Source organism: Lytechinus pictus, chromosome 5 (assembly GCF_037042905.1).
Source record: "Lytechinus pictus isolate F3 Inbred chromosome 5, Lp3.0, whole genome shotgun sequence".
Classification (NCBI taxonomy): Eukaryota; Metazoa; Echinodermata; class Echinoidea; order Temnopleuroida; family Toxopneustidae; genus Lytechinus; species Lytechinus pictus.
Window position 1 is genome coordinate 15,638,428 of NC_087249.1, and position 18,674 is coordinate 15,657,101.

The following is an 18,674-nucleotide window of genomic DNA, read 5'->3' on the forward strand; positions in this document are numbered from 1 at the left end:
CAAACATTCCTTTTGATTCAGAGATCATCAGAATTGTCTGTTTTCAGCTAGTAAGATATCATGATTTCACAAAAATAAGTTAATTTTAGTGTACCAGATCTAGATTTATGTTAATGTGGCGGCAGTTAGCCTTGATTTTAACGACTTTCTCATGAAATATTGTTTGCTGCAACTACTTTCTTCTAACTTTCAATTAAATGAACGGATTGTCATAGCCATCGTTATCACAATCATCGTGAGTAATAACGCATCAATTTGATATTAATAGATTATTCAATATTTACACCGTCTTTTGTACGGACTAACATGTACGTAACAATAATACAAAAAATAATGATAAAGAAAGATACAATTTATGTAGCACATTTTCTGTTTTGATTAGATGCTCAAGGTGTGCTAGAGCAATTCAGACTGTTACCATACTGCAATAACGAAAATAATACGTTACATTTTCACATTTTAACATTGAAATATATAAATGAATGTCTGTCAAATGTCATTTTACACAAGTATGTCTTCAGGTTGCCCATGAAGATGTAATCATGAGTAACTTCATAACTTTGAAAGCTGGTCTTGATGAAGGTGATAATGTTAAATTCTCCCTAGTTAATAACGGCCAGCTAAGTTCCAAGCAGGCAACGATACAAGCGATATAGATATTTGGATGTTAGTCATGCATTGACATGCCATTAGCATGTAGCTTGGAAGCCGATATGATCGCTCGAAAAGCACGATGTCCCCATTCAATGGGTCACGTGGTGTAGATAGTCACGATGGTTATTAAAATGGAAAGAGAAAATGCAAAAAGAAAGATACAAGGGTCCTGAAAATTTGCAATTAAAAGTGTCACCCTCTCAGTATGGGTCCAATAATAGAACCTTGTGGGATGGCACATGTCTCAGTCTGACCTACTTAATAGAATGATGCTCGCCATTAGTAAACCCACATTTCGTGATAAATATGGCAACTAGGACCCCTTTTTAAAGAAAATTGATTTGGCTGTTGAAATCAATAGGCGGGCTAACGGGCTCGCATACTAATAGGAATTCATTTTCGCCCTCATCCAACACCTCCATGTATAATAGTTCATTTAATTAAGTTACCTTCCATTTTGTCTTCATAATAAAAACTGTCAACAGTGTGGGAAAATTCCTCACCAGCTAGCTGGAAGCATTATGCTCACGATGAAAACATGTTCCTACTTTACGTATGATATGATTGTGATGCAAGGAGTATCAGAAGAGTCTTAATAATCTGCTTTTACATCCTCCCAGACTAAATTAAAGACTAACTACATGATGATTGCTAATGTTATGTCTAATAATACTTTTATATAAACGAAAATATTCTTGGAAGAAGTAACTGTGTTCTATTCAAATTTGACATGACAACTGTACACAGGTGACCCTTGGATGAACTCATTTTACTTATGTGTTGTTTCCATTTTTTTTAGAATGTACATAATAGCGTTTCTTTAAATAATCTTGATGGGGTCGCATAGTGTTATTATCAATGCAGATAAGGACTTTTACATGAAGAAAAATAAGAGGGTGGCATCTAATAAGGATAGGGAAGTGCACAGCAAGGATTTTCATAACGAAGGACCACCTGCGCCCATGCTGTAAAAGCCCATCAAAACAATAATAATATTGTTTAAGATTCACGCTAGACTGTTGACAGGGAAAGTATATGCCAAACTGATTGCTCTATCAACCTCTGCCTCTAGAAGGTATATTCTCACATTTCCTAATAACATTCTTTGCTGAAAACAGACCCATGCGGTTTTTTTTTCTTTTTGTCTTGTTTTGATTTTTTGTATTTTTAATGATCACAAAGATGGGAGAAACACATAATTGTTATCATTGCTGTTATTTTCATTTTTACATCATTTTGAATGGGCATTTGATTATTGTTATCGTACATATATGAATATTTGCTAATTTCCTATAAAATTATAATTATTTCATAGAAAGAATAAAATGTAAGACATCAAACTATCACACCATTTTCAAACGTTAACATAATACGTATCTAATAACCATTCCTTACTTTGGCATATAAGTTGCTATCAACCGCAACATTAAAAATAACTTTCAATCTCTGACATTTCAAATATCTAAAGATTGACTTTTCTCATTCACCTGATAATTGTTACTCACTTCATCGTACCAACTGCGTGTGCGTGGGTGTGTGCGAGGGATGTATGTGTGTGGATGGATTCTCGGTTTATTGAAATGTTTTAGGCGTGTTTTGGTATTATTGCATAGTTTTAGCAACGTTTTCATTGGTCTTATTTAAATGTATTTTTTGAAGTATTATCTATTGTTTTTCAATGAAATGAATTAACTTGAAATTTGAAATAGTAAACATGATGGAAATCCATGCATGCTTGTGCATGCATATGAAATAATGGGGTTAGAATTGAAACTACAGATGATATCTCTAGAACGTTTTCACTGAGATATGATTTGTGAAAATGATATAGACAATTCACATTCGAAAATATGAAACCATATATAATAAACAATAGATAACAATAGATAACGATAGATATATATATGTATTGATTGGAAAAAATCTTTGACAGTTTTTTTTCAAATGTTGTAAAATGAAATGTAGTTGTTTTGATTTTACACTATAAACGGGTCATTACTAGTAGTGTTAGAAATCATTATTTATTTATAATGAAATAATTGTAACTTAAAGTATCTTTTTTAGTTTCAGTAAATCCCCCGCCCCCCAAAAAAAAATGTTACTATGCCAACCAATTACTAGATTATATTTAAATCATGTTCCACAAAACGGCTGTTGTATGTAAAAGATTGCTTTGGTAAATTTGCCGAATCTACATCAAAAGTCCAGTTGCCTGACCAAAGTAACATATCTGCATATTTTTGTTTTGTTTTTATACTAGACACTTCTCCGGCATGGAATGAGATAACAATTTCAGGATCTGCTATTTGTTTGTAGCTTTCTACGATCAAATTATTAAATATGTCATGTAATTGCTCAAACGGCTATTTTAGATTTAAAAAAGCACCACCGAGAGAGTGCGCTAGATTTAAATTGAAATCATAACAGCTGTAAAGATGTCCTTTGTATTCTGATAAGTAAAAAGGGGCATTCGATGACTACTACTCATTTGGAAAGTTGTAATGTTTGATGATGCTCAAGTAAAAGTCCTCACTACTGGCCCTTTACCAAAGCTTTAGAAAGGTTTTGAGCTCAAAGTGTTTATTAATGTAAAAAAATGAATGAATAAATGATAATAATTAAATAACCCTTTTTTCAATACGGCTAGCAATTCTTGCGACAACGCGATACAGCAATCACTACTTATTAGATTCTTGTAATCAAATATAAGCATTTCACCAGTTAAAATTTGCGAAAAGATTCTGCGTGTTCTTCAGCAAGAAGTATAGACAGAAGTAAAGGCTTATATAACGGTGCACCAATACACCATTAGGCTGGAGTCTTTTTTTTTTCTTCCTCGGGGGCTTTGACTTCACGTAAACGTGAACAACCTAACAAATAAACACATCAGAAAGAGTGAGCGAACCTCTGACACCGGGCTCTGTATTTTATTTTGTGTTTCGGAGTGTCATCAGAGAGCGAAAAGAACGGAGATTTCCAACACGGTCCCAAAGTCTCGGAAGCTTACTGGTCGAGCATGAGTCTCCAAGACAGGACAATCGACCAATGAGAATCTAGTTTACATGTGACGTCACTTCGATTTCTCTGAAGCAGGCAGTCATCATAGGATGGTTTTCTTCATTGCCCTACCAATCGGGGTGCTTGGCTCGTTGATAGCCGGTGCAATGAGCCACCCAGCTTCTCATCTCTCTCATTTGTGTGCGTGGCGCTCTTTGGAACGCGTTGGCGGAGGATACACCTGCATATATAAACTGGCCAGCTCTATTAGAGGGATTCAATTTGAGCGAATGACTTGTATCTAACGCACGTGGTGTGCGTCCTTCTACGTACTAAAAGAACGTCTCTATAACAATTTTTAAATGAGAAAAGTGATGTCCATTTGACACTAGTTGCATATACTGTATTTCGATGATTTTTCTTGACTTTGAAGGTACCTCGTTCAAACGATTCTAAATGAATATTTTGTTTTAATTGAAACTCGAGGTAATGGCTTTGAATAAAGTGTTTGTTTTTTTCGTCGAATTCCAAGATGACAAATAATGAAGAGTTTTGACATGAATCGTCTACAACTCTACAACATAAGACAACATATTGACTAAAACTATAATCGGCATTTGAAGCCGATATTGAAGGTAGATGGATACCAATTACACAACCATCATGGATGATATAGACACTGCTACAGAGATCATGAATTCGACCAGTGGTCATGAGATACCTGGTCTTGCCTATGACAGTGCATCCCGGATAGCTGCTCTTTCTATCGTGTTTGCCATCGGTCTGGTTGGAAACCTACTCGTCTATGTCTGGCTGTACCAACATCGGAAGGAACAGAACAGAATTCAAGTTTACATCACTTCGCTGACGACCACCGATGTTCTAGTCCTTTTCGTCATCCTTAGCGAGCTCATTCAAGAATTGGAAGGTCGTGTTTGGAGGTCCAGTGATGCAGCGTGTAAACTCTTTCGGCTGTACGAGAGCCTCGCGCTGATGGCGAGCAGTAACATGGTGGTAGGCATCGCCATTGACCGTTACCATTCGGTCATCAGAGCCTTGAAGAAACCCCTACCTGAGCTTTGGGTCATCGGGGTAGCCTGGATGACGGCCTTTGTCTGTTCTTTACCACAGCTTGCAGTTTTCAGAAAGGATTCTAAATCGCACGGGGCGTCATTCTGCATGACAGGATTTGGAAAGTTGCCAAAGTGGCACATACAACTGTACGTAACGTACGTTTCATTGGTCGCCTTTCTCATTCCCTTTATAATCATTTGCTATACCTATCTTCGCATTCTCCTTCGCCTCTGGCTCGGTGGTGGCTCTTCCATGTTCAAAAACAAGTCAAAGTGGCAGCGGACATCGCGATGGAGGACACTTAAGATGACCATGGTCATCATCTCCGCCTACGTCCTGTGCAATGTACCATTCTTCAGTATGCAACTCATACGTGTCTATGTAAGTATGGAAAATTTTAATATGGTTATCTACGGAATTTTTGGCATTTTTGCCTCATGCAACAGCGCAACGAACCCGTATGTTTTCCTATTCTTCAATGTCTGCAAGTCAAAGAAGGGGTATGAGAAGGCTGGGTCGACGCAGCAGACCAGTCTTGAAGCGTCGAACGTTTCAGCCGGCCCCCGCATATATCGGGAAACACGGCTAAGCAACGGCAATGAAAAGGTCCAGCAAATTCCCTAAATAACGTATTTTGGTGATAACTTTATGTCATCACATCACATGATCCGATGAGGATGAAAATATGTGGACCCTTCCCCCTTTCCCGCCTCCCAATGAACCTGGTCACGATGCTTGATGATATTTTATCATGTCCATATGGACGTCGAATGCAACAACGACAGAGACGTTGACAAAACTTTGAGATCGACCTCGCCTTTACTGCAGAAGAATTTAAAAAGGGAATTGGAGAAAGGTGGAGACATGGAATCATCTAATTGTTATGGTGTCAGGGATGTGTAAGCACAGCTTTCAGTGTGGTGAGTGAGGGATTCCTAGCGACTTCAATTAGTGATTAAGTGCTTGAACCTAGAAACTTAAAACGAGGTACGATTGATTTCAAAGCATCTGTGCATCGACGACAAACAATCAAGTGATATAATGGGGGAAGTCATCGACTTTATTTTTCTGTAGAAATATACATCCCGAGAAGTCAATGCTCACGACTCGTCATACTCTCTAATCACGTTAATGCCAAGAAGGGAGGAAAACGAAGTACGTTGACTGGTAAACCTAATTAAGCCATTCGCGTGTGAAACGTCGTTCTGGTCTCCGCCCAAGAGGTTAAGCAACCATCTTAATAAAATGAATTATTTAATCCAATTGAAAAGTATGCATAATATAATCCTTAAAAAATGCAAAACGGAGTGAAGAAAAGGCCGATATTGAAATTATATTTATATTTCTTTTAAAAAAAGCCTACATTATGGTTGAATTTTCTTTAAAAAAAAAGTTATTTCACCATGTTGACTACATTTTCCCTGTCTTAAACTAAGCGTGTCAAACCTTGCAATTATCTATCAGATTTGATATGTTGCTTGAAATGTAATACTATTGCAAATGAATTTTGTCATACAAACTTTCATTGAAATTATAGCATTTTACAAAACACAGAGAAAGCTAACGATAACTGGTAATACTTGAAAGCAACGAAGCAAAGTAATTTGGTCAGTTTGTACATAACAGATTCTATACATAATGTATATTATATTGTGTTGTTGCTTTATATATAAATTGTATATTGATGTTTTTGTGATATGTGCTATACTACAACTTTACAGGCTCCAATTATATTTCGTTTCTGATGTGTGGACCATTATTCTGTTTATCTAATGGAGATATTTCATCTCCACCGTGCACGGGCTGCACTGGCAGTATACAAATGTAGCAAATTCGGATATGGATTCCAGTGTTAGGACAAACAGTGTTAGCTTACGTGGATAGTATTTTGATCATCGTTCTGGAGAAATACAACTGATGTGTATGTATGCATGTACACTGTAAAAACGCTGTTTAAAATTTTAAACATGTTCTTTAAGCCCGTCACTCTAATAGCTATATTATTTAAACTTTTTAAACGAGCTACTTGTTGTTAGAGTAACAGGCTTAAACAACGTGCTATTTTGTCACTGTGTATATATATATATATACATATAGCAAAAGTTCAAAGAAGTAACGATTTGCAATTTGGATTAATAATTCAGTTCTATAATTAAAAAAATCATTATGTTGAAGATGGCTGGAATAAAAAAAAACCTAAACAAATTGTCTTAAATAAATTTAATTTTGATCATTTTCATTTTTGTGAGATTAAAAAAATATATATATTTCGTAGGATATGATATAAGACTGTTAATGAAAACAATTAACACGATGTTGTAAATCATAAAATCATGGATAGGGCGGGGGAGGTCTGAAGTATTAATTTTTGACTTATGAGAACTTTAGAAACCAATGAAGATACCCTTTTATGCTAACCACACCTTTTCCGATTACAGTGGAATGTTTCTATCGCTGTGTATAAGCACCAGCCGTAGGTGTCATATTTAAGAGTGCCGTTGCTGTAATCAATCTCCCTATCTTTTTTTTTTTTGGGGGGGTGCGGCATTCGAATACAGCTATAATAATGATATTAAGTCCCTTGACGCTCTGTCTGCATTTCTTTCCAGCATTCGGATTAGCATCAATAATACGCCAAGTAAGACGGCGCGTGATGATGTGATGTTTGTACAAGCTTTCTGTTTATGATAAAGGCGTTAATTGGTTAGGCCGCCATTGCGCGGTTACTAAGTACGTGGTGAAGAGGCAGACAAGTGTTTACTTTGAACCCCTCTTGCCTCTTTATCACTAGCTGTCAGATTTCTGTCAGTGCAAGGTAAATGGCCACAGTGGTGACGGAGATGGTGGAAGCGGTAAGATTGTCTGGAAAAGGAAGATCCACCCCCGCATTGCTTTGTAGACGGCATCGAAGTAAAACAATCCCTCTGATCAGGATTTGAGTTATCCTCTCCTTCCATTATTTAAAGCTGTTCATTTGAAATGAGAGTCCATAAATGTCCCATTGTCCATTGATATGCGGTTGAACAATTCATTGGATCCATTTGTTATACCAGTGTATTAAACCAATTTGTGAATATCAATTAAATACCCCGCAACGTGGTTTCCGTTTGGCGGATTTGATATTTACACTCCTTATTCTTTAAATGAATTATATATATATTGTTTGTAAAGATAGTGATATAAATAATACAATTCGACACTCATCTTACGCTTAAAATCATTTTTTTTTCGATTTATTTTTCATATCTCTTGAATAATAATTTCAACTTTTTCTTGAAAAGATTATTCATCATCTCCTCGCACCATCTGTGTTATCAGCACTGTTTTACTTTCTTTCCTATAAGTGTTGCTGTTTGAAGAATATATCTGTTCTTTGACTGAGTACTCTGGCAGGTGAATGGCGGAGATGACAATTCTCCCATCTATTTCTAGCTACGCCCCCAGAAAGGGATCATGAGCTCATGAATGATCCGCCATCACCACTCTTCTGTTATCTTTCTCATCCTGTGTAAGGTTCTCATATTGAAGATCAATGTCCGCACTTTGTCTAAGCATGCAAATGGTGCATGATGACTTTGTCTCACTTTCCGTGTGCGTGTGTGTGTGGGAGGGTGTTTGGGTGAGTATGTGGGTGTGCGTGTGTATGTGTTTTGACGCTATTAAAAATATAGTATTAAGTCGGTGACATTAAAATTAGTTTATTCATGAATGCCACAGTATCTTACAGATTATAAAATTGAGTTTAAAATGGCGTTATGATAACTCATACTTCACGAAATACATCATGGTCAATAAAGATTGAAAAGATATCGATAAATTTCTTTACAAAGAAAATTATGTTTGAACTGACCGATCTTAATTTAACGACACTAAACAATATCGATATTGCTTGGCTAGCGAGTAAAGTCCGTAATAAACGCTTTTCGTATTTTATGGTTAAGAATTCATGTTTATTTGTTTGAAATTATAAAAATGTATTGCATGTGACAATTGTACACAAAATGGCAACTTGTCGCTAATGTATATTGCGTCCTTGTCATTTAGTTAGCATTCAAGTTGTCAACAGCATATTGATGAAATTACCATTATCCTACTTATAGTTTGATTAGAAAATAATGTAATGACGCAATACCGATGCTTTCTATTTTTGTCAAATAAGAAGAGAATTTGGTCCATTATTACCTTGTTATAATCAGATCAAAGAATATTCGTGCATTTGAATTTGATAATTGTAATAATCGAAATTTGCTGAGCACGGGTCTGCAAAGAAATAACATATAACAGCAAATAAACATTTTCATCGAGTATTATACATATGATAATGATAATAACAATAATAAAACGTGTAGAATAGGTAAAAAAAAATCAGGCATCATTATTGCAGTAATGAAAGCAGTTTTAAAGCATCAGTGTTACGTCCTCGTAATGTAAATTTAATTGGAAACAAAAATTTAATGGATTAGGGCCTAAAAAAATTAGGATGACATTATCCTTGCCAACATCATAACGTTTTATTTGGATACATTCTCCCATTGGTTGTATTCTGGTGAAGATGCAGGTGCATTTTATAATAAAGGTCATAAACATTATGCCTTATTATTGATGATTTTTTGAAGACTACGAGACCTTTCTAAGATTTCTTGTCATTCTCATTATGGCATGCTCTTTAGCATTTTAGGGTCCTCTTCTACATCTTGCATCTTTCCCCATCATATTATTCTTCCTGCACGACTTTATCGTAGTCATATTCTCCTATTTTGGCTCTTACGATTTCTTGTTTATTCACAATTAGTGTAATTGCGATTAACCAATGTCTAATGATGGAAGGAAATTGCAACTTCCTCCATAAGCTAAAGAGGTTGTTAATAAAATGGGAAAATTCCGGCTGCTGTTCGTCTTACCTAAGCTGGTGCCTCTCAAGATATATTTGTTATTAGGAGAGAGGAAATGATAGGACAACTCGGTGAATGATAACATCAATTTTAGGTTTACGTGAATAAGTAACAAAATAAGCGTGGAAGGAGAGAAACAGAGGGAGAGAGAAGAGAAGATATTTCGTAAGGACATATTTACATGCCTATTGCTTTTGCCATGGAGAATCCTAAAATATTGCAGGAAATCTAGTGCAACGTTTACGTGGTAGTAAGTAATTCTTATTTATGTCTCGTGTAAAACCATGGAATATATTTAGCATCCTGTGCAAATAATAGTGATTGACGGTAGTATCCCCCGTCCATCAATCACGAACTTTATCTCTCAGATGTATAATAATAGAAAACGTAACTATCAAACATTGTCCTACTGCGAGAACATCTAGCGAACATGCTCACGTCAGTACCAGTTAGATAACTCTTTTCTATGTTCTGTCTTGTTCCTCATGTGGAATTGGTTTTACTGTACCATGGTGACGCATAATCGTAAGTACGCCCGATGTAAATACCGCGAACATCTCAACCTAAATGTCAAGCTTTGTACGATACTGTCTTGAAGTATTTTTTTTTATTAGTGCATGTCTGGAATGCGGATATTGTCAATTTCTTTTTTTTAGTTTTCACCTTTAAATTTTGTTATAGAGTGAAAACTCATCGTTTTATATATCAATGGCATCATATAATAACATTACATTCTTTTCATGCATTGTCTAGTCAAACGCGGGCAGCAACTAATTACTGTCCAAACGCTTTTTGTCTGCTTTTAACAAACCATGCAGCTGAATTAAAAGGCCGCTGTAGTGTTGGTCTACACACCTGGGTAAACTTATGTCAGGTTCATCTATGTCGCTCTCCTTTGATGTCTCATACACTCAAGAAAAAGAGTTGACCTCCTGCTGCTCCAAAAATAATGATAATCCCAAGATTATCAGGCAACCAAATATTTGTTTGTATAAGGAGCCAGCTAACGAACGCGATCATTTGATGATAATTGCCTTTGAAAACCACTCGTATAGTCATACACTTCACTCTAAAATGAAAATGTAGAGAGGGGTAAATTGTCCTTTTGATAAAAAGGCCGAGGAGTGACAGCATTTCAACAAAAATGATGACAATGATGTCACTCCTCGGCGATTCCCAAAACTTTATGACCGTTTATCCTTTTTTGGTTTATTTGATTTTTTTTTTCCTATAATATGTTTGATGCCCGTCACACCAACGAGACAAACTCGACAGTTACCGACCATATGTCATTGGAATTAATATAGCAGCTTATGTCGGTCTGGAGTCGGTTTCGAGGGTGTGACTGTATACTATTACAAACCCGATTCATCTAAGGTAGATATGAAGTGAAATCAAAAGTTGCAGATGGTATGGTAGATATAATTTGCGGGGCATCGTGGTCTAAAGTTTACACTCTCGTCTTTCAGTTAGAGGAACGTGGGTTCGAATCCCAGGCATGGCGCGTTTTCCTTCTTCAAGTAATTTACCCACATCCACATTGTGCTGCACTCAACCCACTTGACTCAGAGGTCGATGTGTACCCGGTGGGATAAATTTTCTGGAATGCACCAGGCGCCTAAAGCATCAGGAGCAATAAATTGTGCCATTGAGGCAACTAGATATTCAGCGCCTAATAATTGGTATATGTCAGTATATTATTATAATTATCATTATTATTATTACTACCATCATCATTATTACTATTATCATCATCATTATATGGTGAAGTAGCTTACACAATTCAAGTGACATGTGCTACCATCAGTGCAGTCCTAACCCCCCCCCCCAAAAAAAAAAAAAAAAAAAAAAAAACAGGCAGAAGAATAAAGTAAATTGAATACTGATTCGACGGCCATATTTTTGTGTTCACTTCTCTCTTTCCACAATAAACTTGATAAAAGAATTCTTCCTACTAACCTCTCGTTAGTGAATGCATAATTGTCTTTATGTATTAATGCAGGAGTTTATAATTGAAAGCTTGCGGGCGATACAAAATTAATGCACTGCCATCCTCACTCTTTTGGAGGAGTATGAATAATTAAGCATTTCCCTCCCGGAGTTATTTTAATGAAATAGTCAGGAGAAGCATATTTCACTTTGCTTTCATTTGTCGATCCCAGACGACTCATCAAATGGATTTCGAACGTTTCTATTTTCACATCCATATCACACTCTCCTATCGCACAGACGATGATTCCTGTGCAATGCCAAAAACAAACAGGCGCCATTTATTTGAAGAAGTGGTTGCGTCTAATGTAGATAGAAAGTATTTAAGTATTTGGCTGGCGAGAAGTAGTTTTTTATGTCTTGCCAAGGTCTGAGTATCGAGGCGATTTCAATAGGGTCAAGTATTAAGATATATCGAGATGTTATCCCCGACCCTTTTGTTTTCCCTCTGATTTCTTTTTGAAAAATAAAAACATTGAGTAAAACTTTTATTTTCACAAAAGGTCAGGTTTATCGTTCTCTCAAAACTTTCATTCTTTATCTTTTTTATCTCTGATTGAAGGATAAAGAGTGGGCAAGATAATGGACAGTGAAGGATCGGATGAAATAAAAGAGTGCATAATAATAATCCTAATGATAATATCACAATACATAATTCAGATGTATAGATGGATATTATTGTTAAATGGAAAAGTATACCGCCCATCATGCCCATGTTCTAATGAATCGCTTTAGCTTGTTTTCTTGCTTTAATCTATAATATATATTTTTGTTGCAATAAAATGATGAGAATGATGACATATAGAGTTGAATAAAATAATGGAGAGAAGTGTAATGATTGTACAAAATGTTTTTTTCCCAAGAAATTTGTTTTCTTTCTTCTTTAGAAAAAAAGTAAAGATGTGCATGTGCAGGAAGGACATTTATTATCGAGATATCATATTCCTTTCTTTACCGGATGTACAAGTGCAATACTATCCATCGATTTTTTTTTTTGCGTGCAGTAAGCGTATAGTCAACTGTTTCGTTTACCTGTTTTGCAATAGAAGTCGCCTGGAGCTGCTAAAGATCCCCTCCTCTGCTTCGGCGTGTTGACTGCGTATACTATATATGCTCGTATGAAGAAAATAGGTCATCTTAAATCAATGTTTTTGTAAGGTTGCATTTTATTCCTTTCGATTTTTCGCCTCTTTCTTCACCCACGGCACTTTTCATTTCTCAGCGTCCCTCTTCTTCATGAGTGAAACGTATTCTTTATGGTTGTCCTATACTGTATTATGATTGGCTGTGTTGATATGGCATTTGCTCGCGTTAAGGATATGAAAAGGAAAATGGTTTCAACACCCTCACTTTGCCAAGGTACAAACAGCAATAAATAATTCATATTCATTTATGATTTGATATTCTTAAAGTTAGGATTTTAACCTTGCCTATACATTTTATTCCTACTTAGCTTTAGATACTACGATTTACGGACTCCAAAGTTTGTATCTCGTATCGATTTGGAAGCATATAGAAGCATCCAGGAATATTCATCCTTCAACACATCTCTCCAATGAATGCTTTGATACAATTTATCTTTATTTATTTCTTTAAAAACTCGATACCTATTTAGATTGTTCACATTACCTGCTCACAAAAAAATGTTTTACCCTTTAATATTGTAATTCCGGTTTTAATCTTCTCACAAACGGTCATGTCCTTCATTTTAGTAAGTATGCCCTATTTAAAGAAAAATAAAATGTTCAACCAATTTCATTGACCAGAATAAACCGCTAAGATTGCCAAGGGTATAGCATGTTGACAGGGATGACTCTTTGGTTTGTATTGACTTTCCGAATCCCGGAAAGAAATTGTAGATTTCATTGAAATTTTAAGAAGCCTTTCAAATGTGATATAGGATATGTTTTGTTCATAAATCATTGAATTAATGTTGTATTATATCGCATAAATCTCTTCATTCGTCATCTGATACGGGGTAGCCATTTGGCATGTTGTAATATGATCATTCTAATGACTTTAAAGTAGCCATTTATAGTGACGTTTACATTCTCAGAAATAAAGCATATCTGTTTAAGTATACAGCGATATTTAAAAGGCGATAATCTGACTGCAGATCATATTTCGCTTTTAATACACTGTAGCTCTCAGTCCATTTTCATCTCTGTTTGTATTAAATATTAAATGACATCTTCGCAGAGAGGTCATAACTGTGTGCATGTCTCTTGCTATTTTTTTTTTTTCTTAATACAATGATTAACTTTATCCGAATGAACTGATGTATAGCCGTGTACATGATGTGTTAGCCAGAGAACGTGAACTGATAACTGACTATTCTTGCATCGCTTGTGGTGTCAAACCCCCATGTTGCAGTGAAAATTATATCAAATGATTTTTTTTGCTTTAATTTGCAATGTCTTCGACATCTGAAGTTATTCCCGATTCGGAAGATTTTTTGACAATTCAACTATTCATTTATCTTTGGAGCCAACTAATTGTACAGGTATACATATTTTACTGGGCAGAGTCGTAGAAGAAATCCTCCAGAGAATAGTATTTCGTGTAAACTGATACAAGAACAGAATATTGAAGTATAGGGCATTAGCTAAAGATAAAACAAATCGATGTGCCTCTTAACGAGCTTGCCTCCACGATTTTAAGCGTTACATCACGTGACTTACGTTTCTAAATGCTGCTATTCAGTAATAGGTGCACAATTTAGATTGATCGGGTAGTCCCCGCGGGCTTTCTCCAATCTTGTAAATATTTACTGAGGTTCATTTTGACTTTCAATTAAAGTTAATTCTGTGTCATTAAATCGGAGAGAAAAATGTCTACGGTTTTGAATGATGTATTGCTTTGGGTTTTCTCTGACAAGTCTCTCCCTATCTCTTGTTCTCCAATTACTATCTCTCTACTCCCGCTATCTCTTATATCACTCTTTCTCTTCTTCTTCTTCCTCTTTCTCTCTCCCTCTCTGTATGGCTGTCTCTCCCCTCCCTCTCCCTTCTCCTTCATTTTCCATCTCCTTCTATCTCTCTATCTCGCCTTTAATTTATCTCCGGCTCCATATCCACATGCCATGTTCCCTTTACTCTCTTATTATCCAACATTTTTGTTCATCATCTTCACGTCAACGATCTAGGAGCGAGTGACCACAAAGTATTTACTCCATTTTTCCAATCGTTTCCTTCTCTCTTTTCTCTCCTCCATTTTATATGAAAGAAAATATAGGTTGTGGCATGATACACCGTCCACGATACCCAATGATCTAAGATTATGTATCATGTGCTAAAGAGAGTGGCGTAAGGACCAAAACATTTTAAAGGGGCAAGATATGGCGTATCGGGCAAAATAAAAAAAAGTTGCGAGGGAGCGAAGAATTCCATATCTTTCGTACGAGAATCAAATTATGTGATAGATCTTGAAATACTATTCAGAATTTTATTGTTCTTTTTAGGGGGGGGGGGGGCAAACGCCCCAAAGCCACCCTCCGCCATCTCAACCCCACTGGGTAAGCACATTAATGCGAGTCAAATTTATTCCTGTCAATTCTATGCACGAATCTATTATTCCACTTGAACGTAAACCAAGTAAACTTTAAAATTCGCATTAAACCTTTATTTTCCAGTTATAATATAATTGAACGATGAGAAAATTATTCGATAGTAAGCTGGTATGAACTGTGTTTTCTTCCTATTGGGAAAGGTAGATATATAATGAATTTCTGAGAATTAAAGCCGTCAATTTTAAGGGAAAGTTTAAGGATTTCTGTAGCGCCTCAGACAGAGAGTGTGAGCGCTTGATGGACGGAGACGATAGTATGATGATAACAATTTCTGAAGGGCTAAAAAAGAGAAGGCGGTGATGATAAAGATGATGTATGATGTTTATTACAATGAGGATTATAATGAGGATGATAAAAAGGAGGAAAAATAATATGTGGAAGATGATTGCAACCATTTTGCATTATCATGACTGTGGCACATGCTTGCACGAATCTTCCATGTTTTAGAATATAGTCAAGGTGACAATTTACAAATTTTCCTGTTTATGTTTATTTAAAATACGTGTGCTTAACTGGTTGTGAAAATGCGTTGACTGATTGCGTTTATTGATTTTTTTTCATATAAACAAGATCAACAATAATCAAAGGTAATGCAAATAAAGGGTCAAATATACGTATCCTTTGGCCAGATATTAAGACACCTGTAGCAAATTCACGTTTTCAATTAATAAAAATTGATATTTTGTTTCAACACAATATACCTGGGTGAGAATTTGGGAGATACTGGGTCATAAACCGTAGCATAGGCGTATATGTCAACACTTGCTCTGCTAAAGAGTGTAGTTTCAAAATAAAATTCAGTGAAATGATCGAGAAATACTTAGCAGAATCGGAAAAAAAATGTTGGATACGACATTTAATCGCCTTTAAATCAATACCATATTTCCATACTATAAAGCCAGACAATGGACAAATGCAGGAAATGTGATCGTATATGAAATTCAATATTCTAGAAAAATTATACGCGTAGAAAATTTGAAATAATATTGATCTTCGCTTTATGTGCGTGTTGACACTTGTCGGTGAATCAGTGTATTACGAACAGAGTATATTATACAAATAAGAAATCGAGCCCTTATAAACTGGAAGAAAACAGTAATAATATGAATAACGGATAGGTCAATATATGTCCCCTGTCATTTAATAGGATTTGAGACGAGCATTCAAGAGATGAATTGCGTTTACTACGGCATTTGACATCGTTGGGTCAAATTTATCAGTCTATAGAAGCTGCAACTCTTAGACCTCTCGTCAGCACGAATTAATCTGTTCTCACTCGCGTTTTCCTTTCTTCCTGAGTGCCGCCAATACAACGAGCCCTGGGAGACAATCTACGCATATGTATCCTGGGAAAATGTATGAATGGATTTGTATCTCGTTTAGATTTTGCCATTCCACTTCCGTCCTTTTGTTTATGCAAATGGAAAATACCGAGACATTGCCTTTGCTGATAAGCTAGTTCTTCAAATTCGAACATTCTATCCTCCATCTCGGCGCTAAATATGCCTATATAAAAAACGATTTGATGTTTAAAAAGTTCTTTACACGTCTCCCAAAATGGTTCCCATGGGTTTGTGTTTATATTTTGAAAAAATACACTGTCAAAAATGAAGTGCTAATTTAGCACTATCAGTGTTGTATAGGGACTGCACTACTAGAGCTGATTTTCTAGTTCAAATTTAAACTAGAAAATCAACACTCGTAGTGCAGTCACTGTGTGCTTTGATATCATCACTCAACATGATTTTTTTTTCTATATACTTTTTCTTTATCTGACAATCAAATTTGAATTCTGTAAATGAAAAACCTTTACACATAGGCCTTTATACAAACAAATCAATACAGGCTTACAGAATTTTATATCAATGGAGCTTCATTTATATTTCTAATATCACCGATTCATTATACAGATACAAAAACGAGATCGCCTTAGAAAAAAAAATATATGAAGACCGTGTCTCAGATCATTAATCGTAGCTGCAGGTTGAATTGTGCTTATATTGAAACAAAATATGCTGATTTACAAAAAAATAGAGGTCGAGTTTACATCGTAATCCAACATGCGTTCAATGACACTCTTTTATTTTCCTTGCAATCAAATTTGAATTCGACAAATGAAATACCTCTGTACATAGGTATATCCCCCGAAATATATACAGTATAAGCAATTATCCAGAATTCAGATTAATCAACCGAGCTTCCTTTAAATTTCTTGTATCCCTGATTCATTATACAAACATGACAATGAGATCGGCCGAGAAAACAATATATGAAGGCCATGATTCAGATCATTATATCATAGCTGCGGGTGTGATACTTTTAAAGGTTTCTGCTCAGGTTGGCGACATAGATCATGGTAGATTGAGACCTCTTGCAAAAGGTTTTTTTTTTTCTTGGTAGCTCATAACGTATGCCCCAGCCTCATCGACCTAAACGAACTCAAACCGATCGAGTATGTGCCAATGGAAATAACGTAATAGATGTTGAATCATGGACAAAGTAGCTTAATATGATGGACTGCTAAAGGACAGCTTCACGTCACCCTGTTTAAATGTTTCCGCAAAGGGTATTACAGGGGGCCGTGGATCGGTTTTGAAAGGGGGGGGGGTGGGTAACCATGCAAAATTCGTAATCAATTGGTCTTTTTTTACGTTTTTGTACTCGCTTTTGAAAAAGAAATGGGGGTGCTGAATCACGAGCCCCCTGGTTCCGAGGCTCCTGTTTGCGTCACGCATGATTTATCTGTTGTTGAAGTATATTTCTAAGTCTGCAAATCCTTTCCATTCGTCCGTATATCCCGTATCATCTTTAGTAACCCCTCTTTTACCTGTTATACTTGGCCTTTATTGTTGTTTTATGATATGATAGCATGAAGGCGCTTTATTTGATTATTGCAAAAGCGAGTGTGTATTTTCCGGTCAGTTGGTAGGAAATAAGGTACTTCAGCATACAATCAGCGAATGCCGGCAGCAAGAAGGATACTGTGCCAGTAAGATTTTGTGTATATCGAGCAATGGCGTAGACATTGTCGTCCTACCTAGGTGTAAGGGGGAGGGGGTAAGGGTAACTACATAATGTGTTCGCTTGCAGAAGACAATACGTGGGGCATTTTTTTTTCATTTGCGAACGAGCATAAATAATGACATCGAAATGAAAATCTTAAGTTTAAGTGATAACTATTTTTACATGATAATTATTTAGAAAATGATGTTTCATCGTTTTTGCTTTGCTTTTATTGTGTGTGTGTGTTTGAGGGTGTGTGTGTGTGTGCGTTTGTAGTTTTTTTATAACGGGGCTACCCCCAAGCCCTCCTCTACTATTCAGTATGTGCGTGTGTGGGTGTGTATAGTTGTACAGTCAACATACATGTATGCACAGGAACATGATTGTTTGCATATTCTCCTATCTTTAAAAATGTATTGATTAAGTAATATCAACGTTCGTAATCTCGAAAATCATCGTGAACCAACATTCCCCCCCCCCCTTCGAAAGTAAATCTA

General features: G+C 36.0%; 1 protein-coding gene across 1 annotated transcript; it reads left to right on the top strand.

Annotated features, from left to right (window-relative positions):
• The first annotated feature begins 4,247 nt into the window (after positions 1-4,247).
• Positions 4,248-13,328, top strand: LOC129260465 (arg8-vasotocin receptor-like). The gene has a single exon (XM_064099381.1). The coding sequence runs from the start codon at positions 4,291-4,293 to the stop codon at positions 5,347-5,349; it is 1,059 nt and encodes a 352-aa protein (XP_063955451.1). The 5' UTR covers positions 4,248-4,290; the 3' UTR covers positions 5,350-13,328.
• Positions 13,329-18,674: the final 5,346 nt, after the last annotated feature.